Source organism: Cataglyphis hispanica, chromosome 12 (assembly GCF_021464435.1).
Source record: "Cataglyphis hispanica isolate Lineage 1 chromosome 12, ULB_Chis1_1.0, whole genome shotgun sequence".
NCBI classification, from domain to species: Eukaryota; Metazoa; Arthropoda; class Insecta; order Hymenoptera; family Formicidae; genus Cataglyphis; species Cataglyphis hispanica.
In genome coordinates, this window is record NC_065965.1 from 4478411 (window position 1) to 4497667 (window position 19257).

At 36.7% G+C, this 19257-nt stretch overlaps 1 protein-coding gene and 1 non-coding gene across 3 annotated transcripts in view; both read right to left on the reverse strand.

The window, feature by feature from the left end:
• Positions 1 to 1233: 1233 nt before the first annotated feature.
• Positions 1234 to 19257, reverse strand: part of LOC126853625 (serine-rich adhesin for platelets) — a 39635-nt gene continuing 21611 nt past the window's right edge. The window contains exons 2-8 of one of the 2 annotated variants that reach the window (XM_050599490.1): positions 16446 to 16501; positions 12996 to 13036; positions 10450 to 10603; positions 10306 to 10353; positions 8997 to 9112; positions 4266 to 8676; positions 1234 to 3487 (exon numbers count right to left, since the gene is read on the reverse strand). In XM_050599490.1, the coding sequence (XP_050455447.1) occupies positions 3201 to 3487; positions 4266 to 8676; positions 8997 to 9112; positions 10306 to 10353; positions 10450 to 10603; positions 12996 to 13036; positions 16446 to 16476 (5088 nt within the window). In that variant the 5' untranslated portion in view covers positions 16477 to 16501 and the 3' untranslated portion in view covers positions 1234 to 3200. The remainder of the gene's footprint in view (positions 3488 to 4265; positions 8677 to 8996; positions 9113 to 10305; positions 10354 to 10449; positions 10604 to 12995; positions 13037 to 16445; positions 16502 to 19257) is intronic. The other variant, XM_050599491.1, reaches the window with a different exon arrangement.
• Positions 18244 to 18316, reverse strand: Trnaf-gaa (transfer RNA phenylalanine (anticodon GAA)). Its single transcript has one exon. It is a non-coding gene; the product is annotated as a tRNA-Phe (tRNA).

A 19257-nucleotide genomic window follows, 5' to 3' on the forward strand; every position in this document is an offset into this window, starting at 1 on the left:
TCGTAAAAATATAATCTGAATAACTATTTCTCCTTTTCAATTCATCTTGATCCCCATCATTAATTTCTAGAAATATTCGCTTCTAGCAACTGTCAGTGGAGTAATCGAGAACGTGAAAAAATACAATTTCTGTAGAATAGTTTTGTAACATTTCATAGAAAAAAACTATTCTATTTGATGTGAATGATATGACTCCAGTAAACGTTGCATCTTTAGAAATATTAATCAGTCATTTGCAATGACCTCCGACCCGACCTGCGATTCCGTGTGATATTACACTCGCCTCTCTCGTCTCTTCGTTAGATCGCTTGAAACGATATGAACTCTCTCAGGCGTTTTATCACGTGTTACGGAATTCTCTTCGCGACTCTTTTACGATATCATTAGATCTCTATCGATTGCGGAATACATGTTAAATTATTTTTAAATTCAATTCCCAAGTCTCTCCTATTACTTATCTCGATTTCAAACATCTTCTATATATTACTTAGACTAGAACATAATTGCGAGATCTCTGCAAAACACACGTGTATATGTATACAAATTACCGGATGTAAGAGAGTATGTATGACAAGAAAGACAAAGAGTAAAATCCCTTCTGTTCTTTCGACGTTTGTGCAATCGTCGACGACCGTGGCTAGTTTTTCCGAGGACCTTCCCGCAAAAACCATTAATGACATTCATTACTATGCTTGAATTATTAATGCATTGCCGTGTTAATAGCGGTTTATATATTTTTAAAATGTAAATAATTTCCTAAAGAATTTAAATATTTCCGTATTTTAGTTCAGGCATTAATGATGTTTTCTTTATTGCAAGCAGCAAGCTTTAATTTATTATATGTCACATATTTCTTCTAAATTCTCTATCAAAAATATCAACATTTTTGAGATAGTGAAAGATATAGTAAAAAAATTACTAAAATAAATTGTTGAAATATTTAACTACATTTTTGTAAATCAATTAAATCTCAATTAAAAGTCTATTAAAGTTTATATTTTCAAAGCACCGCAAATATCAATAATGACCTTAATATTTAATAGATAATTAAAATCAAACGATATATTTAATATATTTAACGCAATAAATGTAACATGTGTATTTTTTGAGAAACGATGTTGGTAATGAACTGTAGGGTGCGATTTCATTCTAGAATAAAAAGTATAATAAATAAAAAGATATAAAAGCATCAATAAAAGCATTGTAAGGAACATTTGACAGGTAAAACACGGGTAAACAAAACCCTGTTTATTTATTCACATACTGTACAAAGGTATATTACATAAAGTCGATACGGCTACAAGTCGCTAAAAGTCGCGGTACTTAAATAATGACCTAGAAACCCCATTTGAACGTTTCGGGATTAGGAGGAAAGAGTGCCGCCGATCCCGAAATGCCCAAACGAAAGAGAACGTTACCAACACCGTAATTTCATGAAAGATACAAGTTAGCTTACTGTTAGCCGGGACATAGGAATCGCAATAGCGCAAACATATTGAATAAATAATTCCGCCGCTGGATGTTGAGCGGATCCTCTTCGAGGAATCTTTTCGTATATAATACTGAACGTAAGAACAGTTCGACGGCAAGTTTATGAAACTATGGAGAGTTCGACACAACCCGCTCATATCAATTTAATTCCGCTGGCGGGAATTAATATACTATCTAGGAATTGATGAAGATTTTTCAAAAAAGAACCTGGAAAAAGACCTGAAATTGGAATAATAAACGCGAGGAATGAGGGAAGCGAGGGGAAGGGCGAAATTGTGTCACATATAGAGTCAAACCGGTACGAATAACCATAAGCGTACGGTGCAATCCACCACATGCCATCACACATTCCGCCAATTTCGCATGCTATTCAACAAAGACGAGTAGCAATTTGACGATGTACTTGGCAATATTATGAGAAGTGCGGAGCGAGAGAATTAGTAATACAAATTCCTTTATGCCGGTTGCACACTCACTGTTTTCGAGTATAATCAAGTATAATTGGGTTTTGAATATAATAATAATCACTGTTTGTGAGTTTCTCTCGTGTTCTATATATCAATAATAAAATTAAACTTATTCCAAATGATAATTATAATAGGATTAAATAAATTTAAAAGGATTACATAAATGTTCATCGAATTGTTTAGCAACAAAATAAAATTATTTTTTCAAAACGTATAGGTAATTTTTTTGACAAATGTAGACAAATTATTGACAAATGATTTCACGATTATGCAATGTAACTAAGCAAGCTTATAAAATTATTATAAGAAAAAAATTCAAGAATATCTTGTTGTATTATTACATGCTAAAAATAAGTAAAAAGTATTAAGATACTTTGCTAAGCAATTAAAATTATTCAATAACGAGAGAATTAAATTAAATATTCGCGATAACATTCATGCAAAAGTCGTTGAACAGAAAGTCATTGAACAGAAAGGAAGAAGAGTATGGCAGGCATTTTTTGCAAGTTGCCGATGTTTCAAGACGATCGATGTTTTATTCTTAATAAAAAGGACGGCGAGAGCAAATATATAATCTTAATTGTCGGACTATAGCCGGTTAATCATTATACCATAATTTTTTCGATTGATGATCAATCGGGACTCCGATATGAGTTACGCTCGATCGCGGATATCAAGCAGCCGTCACAGATTACATTTTGAGAAACCGGTCGCCACACGACCTACTTAATATCCGCGAGCGCGGGTGTCAATCTCGGCCCTAAGTTAAATCGAACTTCGCCGTTCGTCGTATAGAGGCATGTTATCGATCCGAGGCAAAGATACCGAATCTTTAGCTCAAATCTAATTTCTCAATTTCCGAAAATGTAATAAATGTATATCAAACATTGTAATAAAACAAGAATTTCTTTTTTCAAAAATAGCAAAGTCAATAATAACCACACGTGAAGCTTATTCGATAAGAAATACGATATCATCGAATCTTGAGAAGAAACATTCGTACATCAAATTTTTGCTTATCATTTTTACTTATCGATTTATGGGCCGAGATCAAAACCGATTCATCGCGTTCGAGCTCTACGAGTCCTCCTCGAAATTAAGCTAGACGAAATAACGTGATGACAGCAACGATCTACTCCGAGAGACGTATCGACAGATGGATCGTCTACTTTAGAGAGATCTTCATCTCGCGAATTTTCCGACGCACGCGTAGTTCCGATCGGTCGTCGATTGTGCAGTCCTTCAGCCCCACTTGGCGGCTATCGTGTACAGCGATCTGAGGAGCTCGAGAGCTCGATTGTCGGATACGATGGTCTCGTCCTCCCCTAAGAAATTGTTCGTGTCCGTCTGGACAGCATCGTCCGATCTTCTGGCAAAACTGTGGACACTTTCCGTGGTCGTTCGGAACCTCCGTCCCGTTTTACTGCGGAACGTGGTGATGGATGGTGCGGATGGCGTTGGTCTCACGGACGACGCCTGTGGAGCCTTCGTCGTTGTGGAATTTGATAAAATGATCGTTCCTGTCTTTCCTGTAAATAAAATGAGGAAATAGAATATATGTTACTAGATAAACATAGAAAAGTAAACGGTAAAGGATATTGCAAAAATGTTATATCGTAAAAATAAGAAATATCGTATTGTATAGATAAAGCGCAATTTTTTAAATAAAATTTCTTAAAAAAGTAATATTACACAAGCAAAAGTATTTTATTAAAATAATAATAAGCAATTAATAACAAAAATTATAATAAAAAAAAGTAGATTCTTTGTAATATTTTGATATTGAATTTCTTAATCTTTTAAAGTTACTTAAAATAATCTTTCTTTGTAAGCAATGTTTTAAGAAACATAGTAATAGAAAAATAATAAAAAAAAATTATAGAAAAAGAAAAACCATAGAAAACAAGAAAAAAATAGTGAACTCTTTATATCTTTATAGTTTGATATTAATTTTCATTTTTTCCAACAGGGAAGCATATTTTACTATCTCCTTATAATTGTTACAAAAATTATCATCTGCTATTAAAATTAATGAAAAGCATTTATTATGTCGAGAATTCTATTCATCAATAAAATAATTACAATTCTAAACATTGTATGATTATTATATTTCAATTTCATAAAAGTTTTATGTGCAAAATTAATTGTCGATATTAATAAATGTATATTTATTATATTCTTAATATTCGGTGTTTATGCAAATAAAACAATATCGCTAAATTAAAAAAGTTGAAATGTTAAGATTTAAAAAATTAATATCTTGATAAAATATTCTAAATGATTGTTAAAATATAATGTACAACATACCACTAGGAAGATTGAGTCTGCTGATACCGGCAACGATCTCTCGCGATTCTTCGGAGCTGAATTCGTTAACTGGCAATCTTAAAAGAGCGTCCAACAGCTGTTCCTTCTCCTGCTCCGTCGTCTTGTTTTTAGGTCCGTTGCAATGGCTTATCAGCAACAGCACCAGTTGTCTTACTGTCTCGTTCTTATCGGCCTGTTTCATTACTCGCATTAATGTGTTGGAACTCGTCTCGTTCAGCTTACCGAACATTTCCTGGGCCTTGATCACCTCGTTCTCGGTGACGTTCAATGCGTTCGGCAGCAAGGTGGACGCCAAATTATCCCGAGGAACGGAATTGGTCGACGTCACCGAGGACGTTATCGTGGTCGTAATGCTGGATCGCGTCGTGATAAGCGGCGTCGGCGTTGCCGTGTTCTCAGCAGTAAAAGTCGTCGGTAGCAGAGTAAACGTTACCGGCGAATCGTTGCCGTTCGTCGCCCATTGCCAGGGACTCGGCGTACTGGTGGTAGTTCGCTCTTCTGTCGTTCCGTCAATATCTACGTCAGTGAACAACGTCGACGATCTCGTGGTGGTCGCTGCCACAATGCGTTCCGATTCTTTATCTATGGTGTTATCAGTGGTGAGCGATCTAACGGCTTCCGCGCTCGACTGTAGACCGTGATTGATGTGCTGAGGATCCACGAACACTGTCGTCTCCCATAAATGAGTGACCATGGGCGAGGAGGTCCAGTGATTGTTGTTCAATGAATTGGGATGTCTGGTGGACGACGTGTTTGGTTTGCCGGAAGTTGCGCGAACAACGGTAGCAGTATATGGAATGACAGTCGAGGTGATCGGATTCAAAGTCCCGACGTTATCTCGGATCGTCGTTGCTGCCGTTGTCAATGGATTTTCCACGGGCTTACGAGTACTTTCCTCGCGACTATCCTCTATACGATTGTAGCTGTTCCTATACTTCACATACGAGCTGCGAGCCGTGACGAGAGATTCGGGATTGGTCTTCCGATTCTCGGGCAACGATGTTGTCGAATCATAATAACGTATCCTGAAAGGTTGAACGGTAGTGCTAGCTGTATCGTAGGAAGGCTTGCTCCTCGATAAAGGTGTTGTCGAGCGTATTGATACCTGATTCGGCACGATGCTATTTGACACCTCGAAACTCTTCACATTACCAAAGCGCTGATAATGAGGTGGTGTCAAATTTTGAACAGGTTTATCACCGGCGGAACCTTTGCCCCAGCTGAACGGTGTCGTTTCTACGGGTTGCTGGAAAGACGCCAACGTCGACGATGCCACGTAATTACTTATAGGCGTAGCGTCCTTCGGCTTAACGTTCTTGCCATACGGCTGAAAGGTTCTCGCTGTATTATTGCGAGACCCGCCGATCTTATCTCGATTTCCGTCTTCATACAATGGGAAATAATTATCGTAGACCGGTGACAGATCAGTCGAGTCTCTTGTATCGCTGTCATAATTGTGAATGTTGCCTATAGTGGTGGTGAAAGCGCGATTTACTTCAAAAGCGAATGTGTTGCCACTCTGCGTCGACGATTCGACGTAATCTTCCGAATCTGGCGATGAAGTTCCGGGCGGTAAGAATGTCGTACTCGGATAGTAAATCGGTCTTCGCGTCTCACTCGTTGAAAAATATTCGTCGTACGGTGTCGTGTAGTAAGTCAAATATGATTTATCAGTGGTCGTAGATGATTGCAAAGTGATAGGAAATACGGTGGATGGTTTACGTCTCCTGGATGCATCCGTGTCATCCGAAAAATCCAGAACCTCATCCTTCTCCTTGGTCACCGACGAATACTCCTCCACCGTGGTCGGGTACAACGTTGTCGTCTCGTATTGACCGCTGTCGGTCGTCGTATCCGGAGGTTGCGTGGGCCTAATCTCCGTGAGCACTTTTTTGAAGGTGTCCGGATCCTGCAAGTATGCTGATAAAGCGTGAGTGAAGACCTGAGCCAATTCGCGCAACTTAGTATTATTCGATCTCTTCGCGCCGTTCAATGGGCCTTGGCTCTGCTCGATTTCGAGATCATCATCGTCATCGTCTTTCTCGATCTCACTGGTGATGTTATCGATCTCCGCTGCAAATTCGGCTATCGTGGCGTTCCCCTCGAGTGCATTATTCAGGTTGAACAACTCGGCGTATGACGTAATGGTATGTTGCGTAAGGATGTTGATGGGTAATTCAATAGACACATTACGCGAATGGTCGTCTTCTCTGCCCTCAATCTCCTGATGCTCGACGCTCGCAGTGGACTCGGCGGTCTCGTTCGAGTCCAGATTGTCACCAGCTGTGGCGAAGTACAGGGCTAATGAATGCAAGGTAGACGGACCGGGCGCGAAAGATGCGCTCCGATCGGGTCCGCTCTTCTTGCTGATCTCACTCAGACCATTCGCGTTGTTCTCCAGACCCTGGAGAGAATGCAACATGCTAAGCGCGTGTTCCCGTTCGGCATACGGCCTGTCTTCCAAGATCGTTGGTTGCTTACTGCTTACCTCAGGCAGATAAGTTGCTCTGTCTTTAGGCCTGCTCGTTACTGAGGCCGAAGACTTCATCTTGGGCAAAAGATTGTTCGCCGTTATGCGATAATTGGTTAAGGTGGAACTGTAAGTCGGCACGGTAGCCGATGGTTTCGGTGTCGGAGTTGTGGTCATCGTCGAGTAAACGTAATTCTTCGTAAATGGTATATAAGGACCTAAGGTAGACAGCACTTTCCCTTGTTTGTAAGTGAAACTCGTATCATAAGGACTCAAGGTCTTGCTAGTAGATCCGTTCAGCTGATAAGCATTCGTGTTTTTCCATGGTTTTTCAGTCGAGCTGATTGAGTTTTGTCGGAAGCTCTGCGAGGACGCGCGCGAGGGATTCCTCGTTGTACCTTTAATTTCGATATTAGCTATATTGTTCTCGTTTTGATAATTGGAACGAGTTGCAGCATCGCGAGCTTCTTCCTGGCTAATGCTTGACGTGACATTAGTCGTCACGTTGTGCCGATAGCTTTCTGTATTTAAGTACGGACGCGTTGTCACGAAAGAGGCTGTGTCACGATCGGTGTCCCTCTGATGAGTCACTCTGTGAGCAACATATTGATTTTGATAATTTCCAGCGAGCGGCGGTACCCTTCCTATCGCGGCAGGAGTCTGCAGATCATTATGTGTAGCGTAGGACTCCGTAGTTAAATACTCATTTGCAAAGGACGATGTGCCGGTCGCGGTATTGGCGTAAACAGTGGTTTCCGGAGTGTCGTCTTGTCCGTAATAAGATGTGCTGTAGAAGGACGTCTCGGTGGTCGGCGTGTATTGCAAAGTCGTTTCGTAAGGTGGCAACGTCGTCGTCCTAGGTTTATAAATGGGAGCGAACGTGGGTCCCGGGAACGAAGGAGCGTTTGTTTTAGGCGTGAAGGATACTGTTTCGGCCTCTTGGTTTCTCTCTGGCGCCGTCAAGGTGGTCGTCTCCTGATCGCGATAATCGACCGTGGAATGATCCTGATAATCGTACGAATGATAATAGAACTGCCGATTGTTCTCGGATCTGCCCGAGTTGAAGCGATTTCCCCGATTCGACACGAACGCGGCGCTTTCCGCAAACTGCTGGTATTCCCGCGGAGGCACCGCGGTCGTGGTTCGGAAGGTCGTCGTCTCCATGTAAACCGGCGTAGACTTTTGCGATTGATTAGAACTGAACAGATTATTTCGCGTCGAAGTTCGCGACTTTGCACCTCTGAATCCCGGCTTCTCATTGTTGTTGAGCGGCGTATTCTGATCCGGCCGATAATAGTCCTGCGCGTTACTCTGATAATTCTGTCGAGTATCCTGGAACTTATTTCCCTGGTCGTAGTTGAACTTACTGCCGTCCTGCGTGTTCACCAATTGATTTCTCTGTCTGTTGTTCGTCTGATAATTCGAGCTACCGTCATGATACTGTCGCTGTTTCGGTTGCTGGTTAAAGCTCTCGGTCGTTTGGCTCGTTTTCTCGTTGGTCCGCAATGCGTTCGCGCTGTTTTCCTGGAAATAACGACCGGAATCCCGATTATTGTTCGATCTAAAGTGCTGGGTAGACTTGAATTCCTGTTTCGCCGAAATTTGATTCTGATTGACAGCGGACTGGCCGTACGGATTCGTCCTGCCGTTCTGTCTACCGTCGTAATCGACATTCTGGGTCTCGTAGTAATCCGCGTTATCCTGCTGTTCCACGCGATGGTATTCAGACTTCATCTTCCTCGCGTCCGCACGTTTCTTCTCCTCTTCGGCCAATTGCTCAGCGCTCTGTTCGTATAATTCCGTAGACTTGCTACAGTCCACTTTGAACCACCAGTCGCATATAAGCTGCGATTGTTGAAAGATGGTACCGTTGGGACATAGAAACGAGATCTTCCGTCCATTGTCGCAGATGTGGAATACCTAAAATTATACTCAGCATCGGTATCATGTCTCTCATTAATCGAGAAACCGAAAAAATATTATAAATGCTATTACTAAACTTCGATCGATTTTGTATGTAAACTATTATACATATAAACAATTCGAGATGCAACAAAGAAAATTTCTAAAAGAAAGAGAGAGAGAGAGAAATTTTCATTCTTCTTTGTTTAAAGAATTTTTTTATTACTTTGATGCCTGTATTTTTCTTTTCCAAGCTTCACAGATCCGTGATCAAGCGCATCTCTCTACAAGACTTTTGATCGAGTTATTCACCTGAGCGAGATATCGATGTCACTTACTTGGCAATTTGTCTCTAAATCCGCGTAATATCCCCCTCTTAAACCGCGACAGCTGAATGAAGTGGTTGGAATCGATGTGAGAGCTGGATAATCCACCCCGGGCTGCCCTGTCACGTCTGAGTACAAAGTGGAGCGTTATTAAATTTTATAGCGCTTAGTGTTATATCAACGTGCACGGTCTTTCCAGTCCACGTTTTCGCGAACGTGCTTATAAAGTATGAATATTGCGATATAATCGCTTGAGCTTTTACGAGCCATGCGAGCTCATGTCATCGATTTTTCTTGCAAAATTACATCGCGAAACGAGAAGCTCTGAAGCTCTAGCTCCATATAGATAGCGTTTAAAACCCGCATCATGGCATTTCTGTGAAGGATGATAAATGAGCGATAGATTACCTGTAGCGCATGTAGCGCATCGTGCGTGCGAAAATATTTTGGAAATTCAATTTGTAGGATGTAACAATGCGATTACGTAACGATTTTAGAGAAATAGCAGATCGATTAGAATAGCCGCACGAAAGCCGTAGAAAGTCTGTCACTTTAGCGGAAAGTCACGAAGCGTCCTAAGCACAATCGTCGTAAAACGAAAAATTGCACTTCGTGGGAAAGCAGAAACGCAGCCCGATCGCTCCGAGATATTCGCACGCACTCAATGACTTTCGCTTACACGACTTTACGTAATATCTGACGCTTCGGTGAGATGGTTGGAAGCGACACGCAGACATCGGATGCTCTCGTTTCCCTTCTACGTGACGGTGATCGAAACGGTATTCGTGATACGAAATGTTTCAAATTTAAACGAACAAACTTTTGATAAAGTTACAATAAATATTCGCGCAGATACATCCCTTACGAGACATTTACATGACTGTACGTTATGTTTACATGCAGGAAACAAATATATAACATGCATAATGCAAATGTATACATGGGCAAAGATAACACGCAAAGCGCCGCGGAGTGTAAAAATTGAATAAACAAATATTAATTTTATGCCTGGATAAAAGATATGAGCGAAGGTGATATTTATTCATAACTTTTTTTTCCATATTTATGATCTACGAGCTCGGTCGTCTACGATTTTAACCGAAACTTTGCAGTTAGTAAACAATCAATAAGCGCGAAATGGAGTACATTTTCAATATTCTAAAATTTTTTTAAAAAGTAATTTTGTATTTAAATGATTTCTATAAAACATTTTAAACACAGAGTTAAATAATTTGCTCTATAAATGATGATAGAAAAGATGAATCGCATGGCGGATGCAGGGAAAAGCATGCAGGGAAAAGCAAGCTCAAGATAATAATACCCGCTCCTTTGAGCCACTCCTTGAGAAGGTCCTCGTTACCGAAGAAGACTGGCAATGGAAGAAAAAGCGAGTCGCTTTAGTCAGGTCGGAAAAGAAAATATTAGCGATGTAGTCTCGAGGTTAGTAGGATAGCTCTGAGAGAACCTTGGTAAACTTGGTACTCGCCGTTCTTCTCGGGCGCCAGCCTTTTTACGATTTTCTTCAGGGCTTCGACGTCTTCCTCGGATGCCTCGAGACTCGACAGGTCCAATTCCGTGAGGAACTCTGGCAGTCTCGCATGCTCGACATCTCGCGACGCCTGCAACGCAATGCACTCTTAGAACGTAAAACTCTTTCCAGAAAAGCACTCGAATTTCATACGGTGAATTTCTCGAAAAGTAAGCTACTTTCAACTCGAGTTGTAACCTCTTACTGAATTTCATCTATTTCAATTCTTGCTTTTTTTTTAAATATTAATATTTTTTAATTTGAAACTATCATTTAAGATTACAGATGGTATTAATAAAATTAATGTACATCTTTTATTCGCATCTTTAAAAAAAAAAAAATGATATTTTTGGCTTCAGCTCATCATTAGCCTTAATTTATATCATCTTAACATTTTTTATCAAAGTTAAGATTTTGAAATTATTTTGATCAGAAACTTATAAAGCCAAGCACAGTCAGAATGTATTAGTTGTCTCAGTTCACAATATTTTTTTCCGACTGACGTAACTATACGCGATTCATGAAAAGCGAATAAATGAAACCATGTGTGCGATTTAAATCGTTCGTCAAATTATTAGAGAATGCGGAAAATATCCCATTAAAAAAAAAAAAAAAAATTTCTCGGTTCCTCGCAGTATTCGGATATTTAAATCGCTCGTATACGCAAAGTGTTAATAATTAAAGAAATCAATTTATGCACTCGCACGCTCGAACGAGTACATTAAGCGCTATCGATTTTGCATGGGCGAAACTATACGACGCACGAAAACGAAACAAACGAGAGAACGCGGCATTATATCCCGCACACGTGATGAAATTCGATACTGCACAACTCGCATATCCCATGGGACGCCGAAAGTTTGATTAAATTTCGCTACACACAGGGTTGGCGCGCCGTTCTCTACGCGTTACGCGTACGCCTCGCGTAAATCACGGTTAACCGATAAACGAGCGTCCTATCGATCTTGTTGTTATTGACCATTCTCGCATTTATTAGCGATGCTAACGGCGGCTTCAAAACGCGACGAACGTTGGAAGCATAGCACTGTAATTTCACCCGAGGGCGCGATTTTTCGCGCTGGAATTGTCATTGCGTGTCTCTTTGTAATTAGATCTGACGCTCCTGTGCGTAATTTAAAATCCGCGTTAAACCCGAAAGAAGCATATATGTATACGCGCGATTTCGCACTCGCCGACGTGACCGTGCTTTACCCTTTTTCGAATCGATCGCTGGCGAATCGTAAATCGTCGCAATAACCGTCCCGCCTGCATGAAATTCCACGAAAGTTAAATTGCATTACTTGAAATAAGGGCTGCAGGGACTTTAATTACTTAGCCGCCTAATTAACTTCGGCGCCCAAAGAGCCACTTGATTGGAACCGCTCGGTCTTCAGATTAGCACCACTTGAATATTTACCAGAACATCCGCGTTCGATCGCTTTAACTACTTCTTCACAGAATTAAGAGAAAATCCGCGTTAAATATTCCAACATGGGTATTTTTAAACTATCGATTAAACTCGCGTCGCGCATCCGGCGAATCCGCAAAAGTCGATAGCGAAAAGAATAATTTGTGAATATAAAGACTTCATTGTCTGCGCGCCAACTTTATGAGTTGTACGAAAGTCAGAAATTTAATATTAAACTTGGAATATTGTATATTGCACTGGAATTATCTGTGTAATAAATTAAATGACATTTTCGTGAAATTGAAGGAATAGAGATTGAAAGTTACACAAAATCTAAGATTAGGTATAAAATTAATCTTAGATTTAATTAAAGTTTTAATTACAATGGAAAAAAGTAATTTATCGCATAAATAGATAAGGAAATGATTATGTAATTTATATATAACATGATATAATTATAAATAATTAATTAATAGAAAGGTGAAATTAATAGACAGATTCATATCTAGACTACTGATGCGAAAATAATTTTATATTCTAAGAAATATTGCGAAAAATAGCAATAAATATCACGTTAGCCAGTACTATTTTTCCCAATATCACAATATTTGACGTCCTCTGAATAAGAATAGCATTCTCCAATCTAATTTATAATTAAAACTTTATTTTGTACGGATATTACAATATTTAATAGAATCTAAGTAGTTTATTTTTATAAGATTTTTGTATTTATGAAATAAATTCTCATTTTTGATATATGAATAATTGAATTTTTGATTACAAAAATAATTTTTATTTATTTATAATTATTTAAATTTATAAAAATTGATATAAGGTTATATTCATACTTTTTGTATTCTGACATCGAGATATAAATACTATACCAATTAAAATTATATCAATTGCAGTTCTTATTTAAGAAAGATGTATCCAATTGTTTACAAAAATAAAATTACACACACAATAATAAATACTAGTTTTGCGAAACAAAAAACGTTAGAAGAATATATCATTTTTATTTCGTGCATCTCGTATATAAATTCGAGAAACAAAAAGAAAAGAAACACACACTTACCCTTGCCTCGCAGTGGCCAGGTGTATAAGTAGCAGCGATACCTGAAAGTCAGAAGCGGGAATTAGAGTTGGGTTTCAACCATCCTGTGTTTCACCCTGTGCGAAATCAGGTCAGCAAATCGCGGTTCTCTATGTATAATCCGAATGTTTTATGTACAAGTTGTTCTATAGAAACCATGGCATATATGTGTACAGCCGCTGTATACATACAGCAACTTTGTGAAAATAGTAGACGATGATAACGTCCAGGCCGTTTCCATCCTTGAATAAAGAAGCTTTATCAACGATAAAGCATACCCGATCGGCAGGATCGTGTACGATCGATACCGTATAATTCCACGGGTATTAGAAATTGTATATATAGTGACCTCTCTTTTCTTTATTCAGCGCGGATAAAGTAAGATCATATCCACCCATACACACGTATGCATATATCGAAAACAAAAAATAAGAGAGAGAGAGAGAGAGAGAGAGAAAAGAAAAAAACACTATATCGAACTTGTCAAAATTTATTTTGCTCATAAGCAATTCTATTCTACACCTGGAACCAGAGCGTTTTACATATTCAACAGCGAAAACAGAAAAACTGAAACAGTTTTTTTGTCAAGAGCAGTTTGAATATGTATCGGAAATAACGGTATATGTATAGAAATGCACAAACACACACATAATATCTGTACTATATATAGATAGAATACCAAAAATGAAAAACTAATTCTGAGAAGTGAAAGAAACACGAAATATTTATTTATAAAAACTCTTGCTCTTTTTTAGACTTCAATATTTTTATATTTTAGAGAAGGCTCGAGATATAACAAGTGCAGAAATAGAAAATATTTGATTATATAAAATATCTTTGCTGCACAAAGAATTTATAAAAAATGCTTCAAGAAAATAAATATAAGTATAATTATATATATATATATATATATAATAATGTTTATTTGTACAAATTCAATCAATTTTAAATTGATTTTACTTCAACAAAATCTTTTAAATCGAGTTATTGTTACAAGGATATGTAGTGCTGAAAATTGAGGAAGTATTGTGATATTCAATTAAACTGTCACTACGAAAAAAAGTCGTAGAAAAATTTATAATCGAGAGAAAGCGCGTGATATCCGTGACACGTTATATAAACAGAACGTAAAAGCTCGGGTGGAGTTCAGGGGCCATCGCCACTTTGTTGTTTTGCGCATTTGACGTGCCGGTATTAGAAATTCGCACGGTATTTAATAAAGCAGGCGCTCCTACACACTCTTCTCGGCATCCCAGGCATACAAATATTTTCACTCTCATAAAGATGCCTCTCGCAATGCATATAAGGCATTTGGAAATAAATTGTTCAAATATCTCATATTTATATATTTTGTTCAATTGTGTGCGTAAATAAAACATAATTTTTGAATGAAAAGTCGATGGCGGCTTGATTGTCGATTCTGGCAATGATTCAAGCATTTGAAACTCCAAAAGTTCCCAAGACGATGAAAGAAACTTAACGACATCGAAAATAAAGCCATAAGGAACGTTATTGCAAGGAAAATGCTAGAACGCGACGGAGTATTAAAGATGGGTAAAAAGTGATAGGACGAAGTCGTAACTTGCTCCGCGAAATTCTCTATGAGATCGTGGAATACGTGCAAAGTTTCACGAAGGTAAGCGACGAACTTTCACGGCGATGAAAAATTTTCCGCGCATACTTGCGCTAAGTCCCGGATATCGAATCGCGCACTTCCAACGAAGTAGTCGCGAACTTTTCTACTTCGCTATGTCGAGAGGTTTCTCAAACGTTATTCAGTAGGTACTTTACTTAATCTAATATCTCTCCATTTCGTTATTGCGAGAGTAACACGTTGCGGCGCGTGAAAAGTTTTATGAAAAATCCTATCGGAAATACAAAGTCAAACATTCTTAATGAGATTTAATGTTTTTCTCTACATTTAATATTATTTTTTCTCTAAACTTATTTCTCAATTACTAGATTTATTTTTTACACAGAATTTGTTACTTATAATTATTTCCGTTATTTGAGAAAAAGTATTCTAATCCATGTAGATAATATTAACAATTTTTTTATTTATCTTATCGTATAAAGTAAACTAAAATTAAATCTCTTTAAAAAATGAATGAAAAAAATTTAATAAACGACAAATAAGACTTTTATTTTATATATAATTAAATGTACTACAACACATTTTCAAAACCGCTGTAGAAATATTTATTCGAGAACACAATCAGGTTTGTTGACAAATATAACTTAATTACCTCTCATACACGGCTTTCTCTTACATGGCTTTCAAGCGTGCCATCTCCCTGAGAACCTTTTGTACGCAAATTTCCCGAGAAGGCAAATAAAATTTCCATATTTCTACGACAGAGGCAACGACAAGCACGGTGACAAATGTCGCGTGAATGGTCGGTGAGTCAACAACATCGATCTTCCTGTACCGCAGATTGTGTGCCGTGCTTCTCGGTGCAGAAGAGAGAAGCGACGAGTATAAACGGTCATAAATCCCGAGCGAGATTCTCTGTCGGATTCACCTTCGCCGCGGAAACAAATCCTTGACTTTATCCACGCGCGCGACAGGATGCCACGGCGCTCCCACGCTTGTCAGAGATATAGCTACACGATTATTGGTCCATAATTATCGGCCACCGAAGCATAGATAAGCGGTCGCGATAAGAGAGTAAAATAATAAATAAAAATATCAGATAATTTCTATCTCACACATATACACACGCGCAAAAAAACTGATTGTGAGATTATTCGTTTGTCCACCACCGATGGCCGATGACCATCATGATGGTGCGCGCGCGCTCAAATGCCATTTCGCCGATTGTATCCTCGTATTCCCACCGATCCTTTAAATGCCAGAACCGTGAAGAAGATAAAGGACGATAAAAAGAAAACGACCTGAATACCCGTACAAGCTCGGAAGAGAAATTTTTTATTTCATTTATTTGTCGCGAATGAATTGATTCATTGAAGAATGAAGCTCATGTTTGTTCCTCCGACGACATTACTTTTATTAATGTTAATATGCGTTTGCTCTTCTCCGCCGATAGACAATACGATTGTACGTAATATTTGACAGCGTAAAAGAACGTAGTAGTCTAAAAACATATTTTATCTCAATAAAAATTTAAATTTTCTTTTGAATATTATTTATTTAAAAAAAAATATATATAGAAAGAAAGATGACGTGTAGCGACAAAAATAATTTTCTAGAAAAAAAAACAATTTCTACAAGCTTCTATAATTTGATTATTCAATTAAAACAGCTCGCATATTACAATTTAAACAACAATATAGAATTTTTTATTGCTATCCTTGTAAGATTGGTTGAAACAAATGTGACTGCCGCTACGGTTTCTTCAATAATATTGACTTATCGAAATTGTGTGCACAATGTATGTATTAATGGAAAATAGAAATTTAAAGTATACTTACATAGAAAGAAAAGAATCACGAGGCGCAACATGTTTGGTAGATCGTCAGCCACGACTCTGTAAATAATATTGAAATATGCTTTATTGAATAAGATACGCTGTAATAATAATTATGATAATCATGATTTTATTAATAATATATTTTTAATATATTAACACAAAGAGCGAGTTAATTAAATATTTTCTATAAATCTTTAAAACAAAAATGTCTTAAATTGTGATAAAACGAGAAGAACTCGCTGAATGTTATTAATAATCAAATTATTAATATAAATAATCGGTTACAATATTTCCTTCTCCTGAAACAAATAAAATGTTAAATGAAATGGAAACTAAAATAGTACATCAATGTCTAGAACAGCTTCGTGAAATATATTCTGTATTTCCGAAACAGAAATCTAATTAACAGGTAATTGTTTCAAGAGAGCGGCGCGTTTCAGTATGCCGTGAGCAATATCGATCTATGTCGGTCGATGAGGTAATAAGCAAGGAGATAAGAGAAGGCATTTATATCGTACCGAAATTTCAAGAGAGAAACGCGTGCGTGTAGGAAACTATTTCAGATCGAAGATTTCGAACTTAGAACGGGCGTATACATAATTATGTACGATAAATATGCAATAGCGTTAAGTAATATATGAAACAGTCGCTCTAAGTCATGATGATGATTGATGGAGACACCTAACAACATTTTGCAATAAATATTTACTTTGGTTATTTTGAAAATTGTATAGAACACAAATTCTTTCTTTATAAACTATAATGTCTTTCAGAAATAGAGAGAGAATCCTGCGAAAAGATATATTTTAAAAGAAAGCACTATAAAATATATTTTTTTTTCTTTTATTTTTATTTGCTTCGAAAAGTGCTTACACTTTTGACGTAGTTTTAGGAAAAAAAAAAAATCTTTGCCCAAAGTGTTCGTGAAAGACGTGAGAGAAGCGACACACCGATTTTGAAATACTCTGTGTAATCTATTAAATGTGCGAGAAGTTTAATGTTAATACTTCTAACATACAATTGATTGCGACATGTGTCAGCCGCCGTCAAATATCTTGCCTCATCGTGAACACACACAGTGAACGTGCAATGAATGTGTATAATTGCAATCTGCGCGTATAATTTAGTTACGCCGATCGTATATGCAGCTCACCGATTCAGGCTCAATGAACAGGTCGTTGAATCGTGAATTACGCGTTGCTGACTTCTGCATCGAGAACCATTATTATCGATATAATCGCATCCTTGCTCACGCGAATGATACAATCGGAGCCTGCGGCTAGGTCGACGGCTTTATACAAACATTAAGAGAATATAAGCACAAAGAGAAATCACGATTCAAATACGCAATAATTTAATAATAACCGTTATTTAAACATGATCTTAAGGGCATTTAACGGAAAGGTTAAGAAAATTAATTAATTAAAACGGGGGAAAAAATCTGTAATTATTTATTTCTCGATAATCAAGTTGTTCACATACATTTGTTCAAAACTCCACCGTATGCTGTATTTAGTAATTATATACGAAATTGTAAATTTTAAAAAGTTTAGTATTATTGAATATATTAAATATTATATAATATACATATATTAAAGTATTTTTTTAATTAATAAGAAATAAACTACCTAGATATGTATATAAATGATAAGCAAATAAGAAATTTGTGCAGTACAAAAAGGTTTGTATGCACAAAAAGAAAACGAAATACATAAAAAAATAATCAAGATAGTTTCTTCTGAATAAAAATAAAATCTATTTTCATTTCAATGAAATCATTTAATATGCAAAAAGTAATTTGCCGAAACCCGGGATCGAACCAGGGACATTTAGATCTTCAGTCTAACGCTCTCCCAACTGAGCTATTTCGGCTTGTGTTAACTGGGGTGATGAAGGCTATTGATACGTCAAGTTTTTTCTATGCTTTATATATCTATATGAATTATAATTAATAACAAATATGGATTGCCAAGAATTGAATTATGTGGATTTTTAATCTAATCATTTGCTAAGATATTTTGATTTGCAATTATATTCTATTTCGTAATATTAATATGGTATGCAATTATATTATTAAAAATATTTAATTATTGGTTTAATTATTCATGTTTAATTATCAGTGTCTAATTCTGTATGTTTAATTACCAATTTAATTACACCTCAATGTTGCATTATCTCAGCACTGTATAAAAAAAATTAATAAATTTAAGAAAATGCTGCTGTTAATTCTCATTGCCAGTTTTAAATTCTGCTCCACGTATTAAATTTGTTTTCAAAAAAAGATTAAAAAGAGAAGAAGAAATTAAGTATTATTATAGAAAATAAATAATTTATTAGAATATTAAAAATATCGAAAAAATTTTGATCGCGTAAAGATTAATCTATTATAAATAATATGCTCTTAAATAAGCTTTTCAATAAAAAAAATTCATTTAATAATAAATTCCATTAATTACAATAAATTATATATTATTTATACACACACACACACACACACACACACATATGTGAAATATAAATAATATTTGTACATATTAAAATTATTTTAAGAAATGTCAAAACACATTAAAGATTTTTCCTTTTTTGTAATTTCTTATAATAAATCTTTATTTAATTTTATTAGAAATCAAATATTCGTTAATAAAAAAAGATTATATTGTCTTGTATTAAACGTAATGTTCTTGCACAAATAAAATCAATATGATAACCGATAAAATCTAAGCACAAATAAAGTATGATATCTAATGGCATGATATCTTATTTAGTGAATGAAGACTCAATGTACAATTTAGTAACGTTCAAATTTGTCAGAA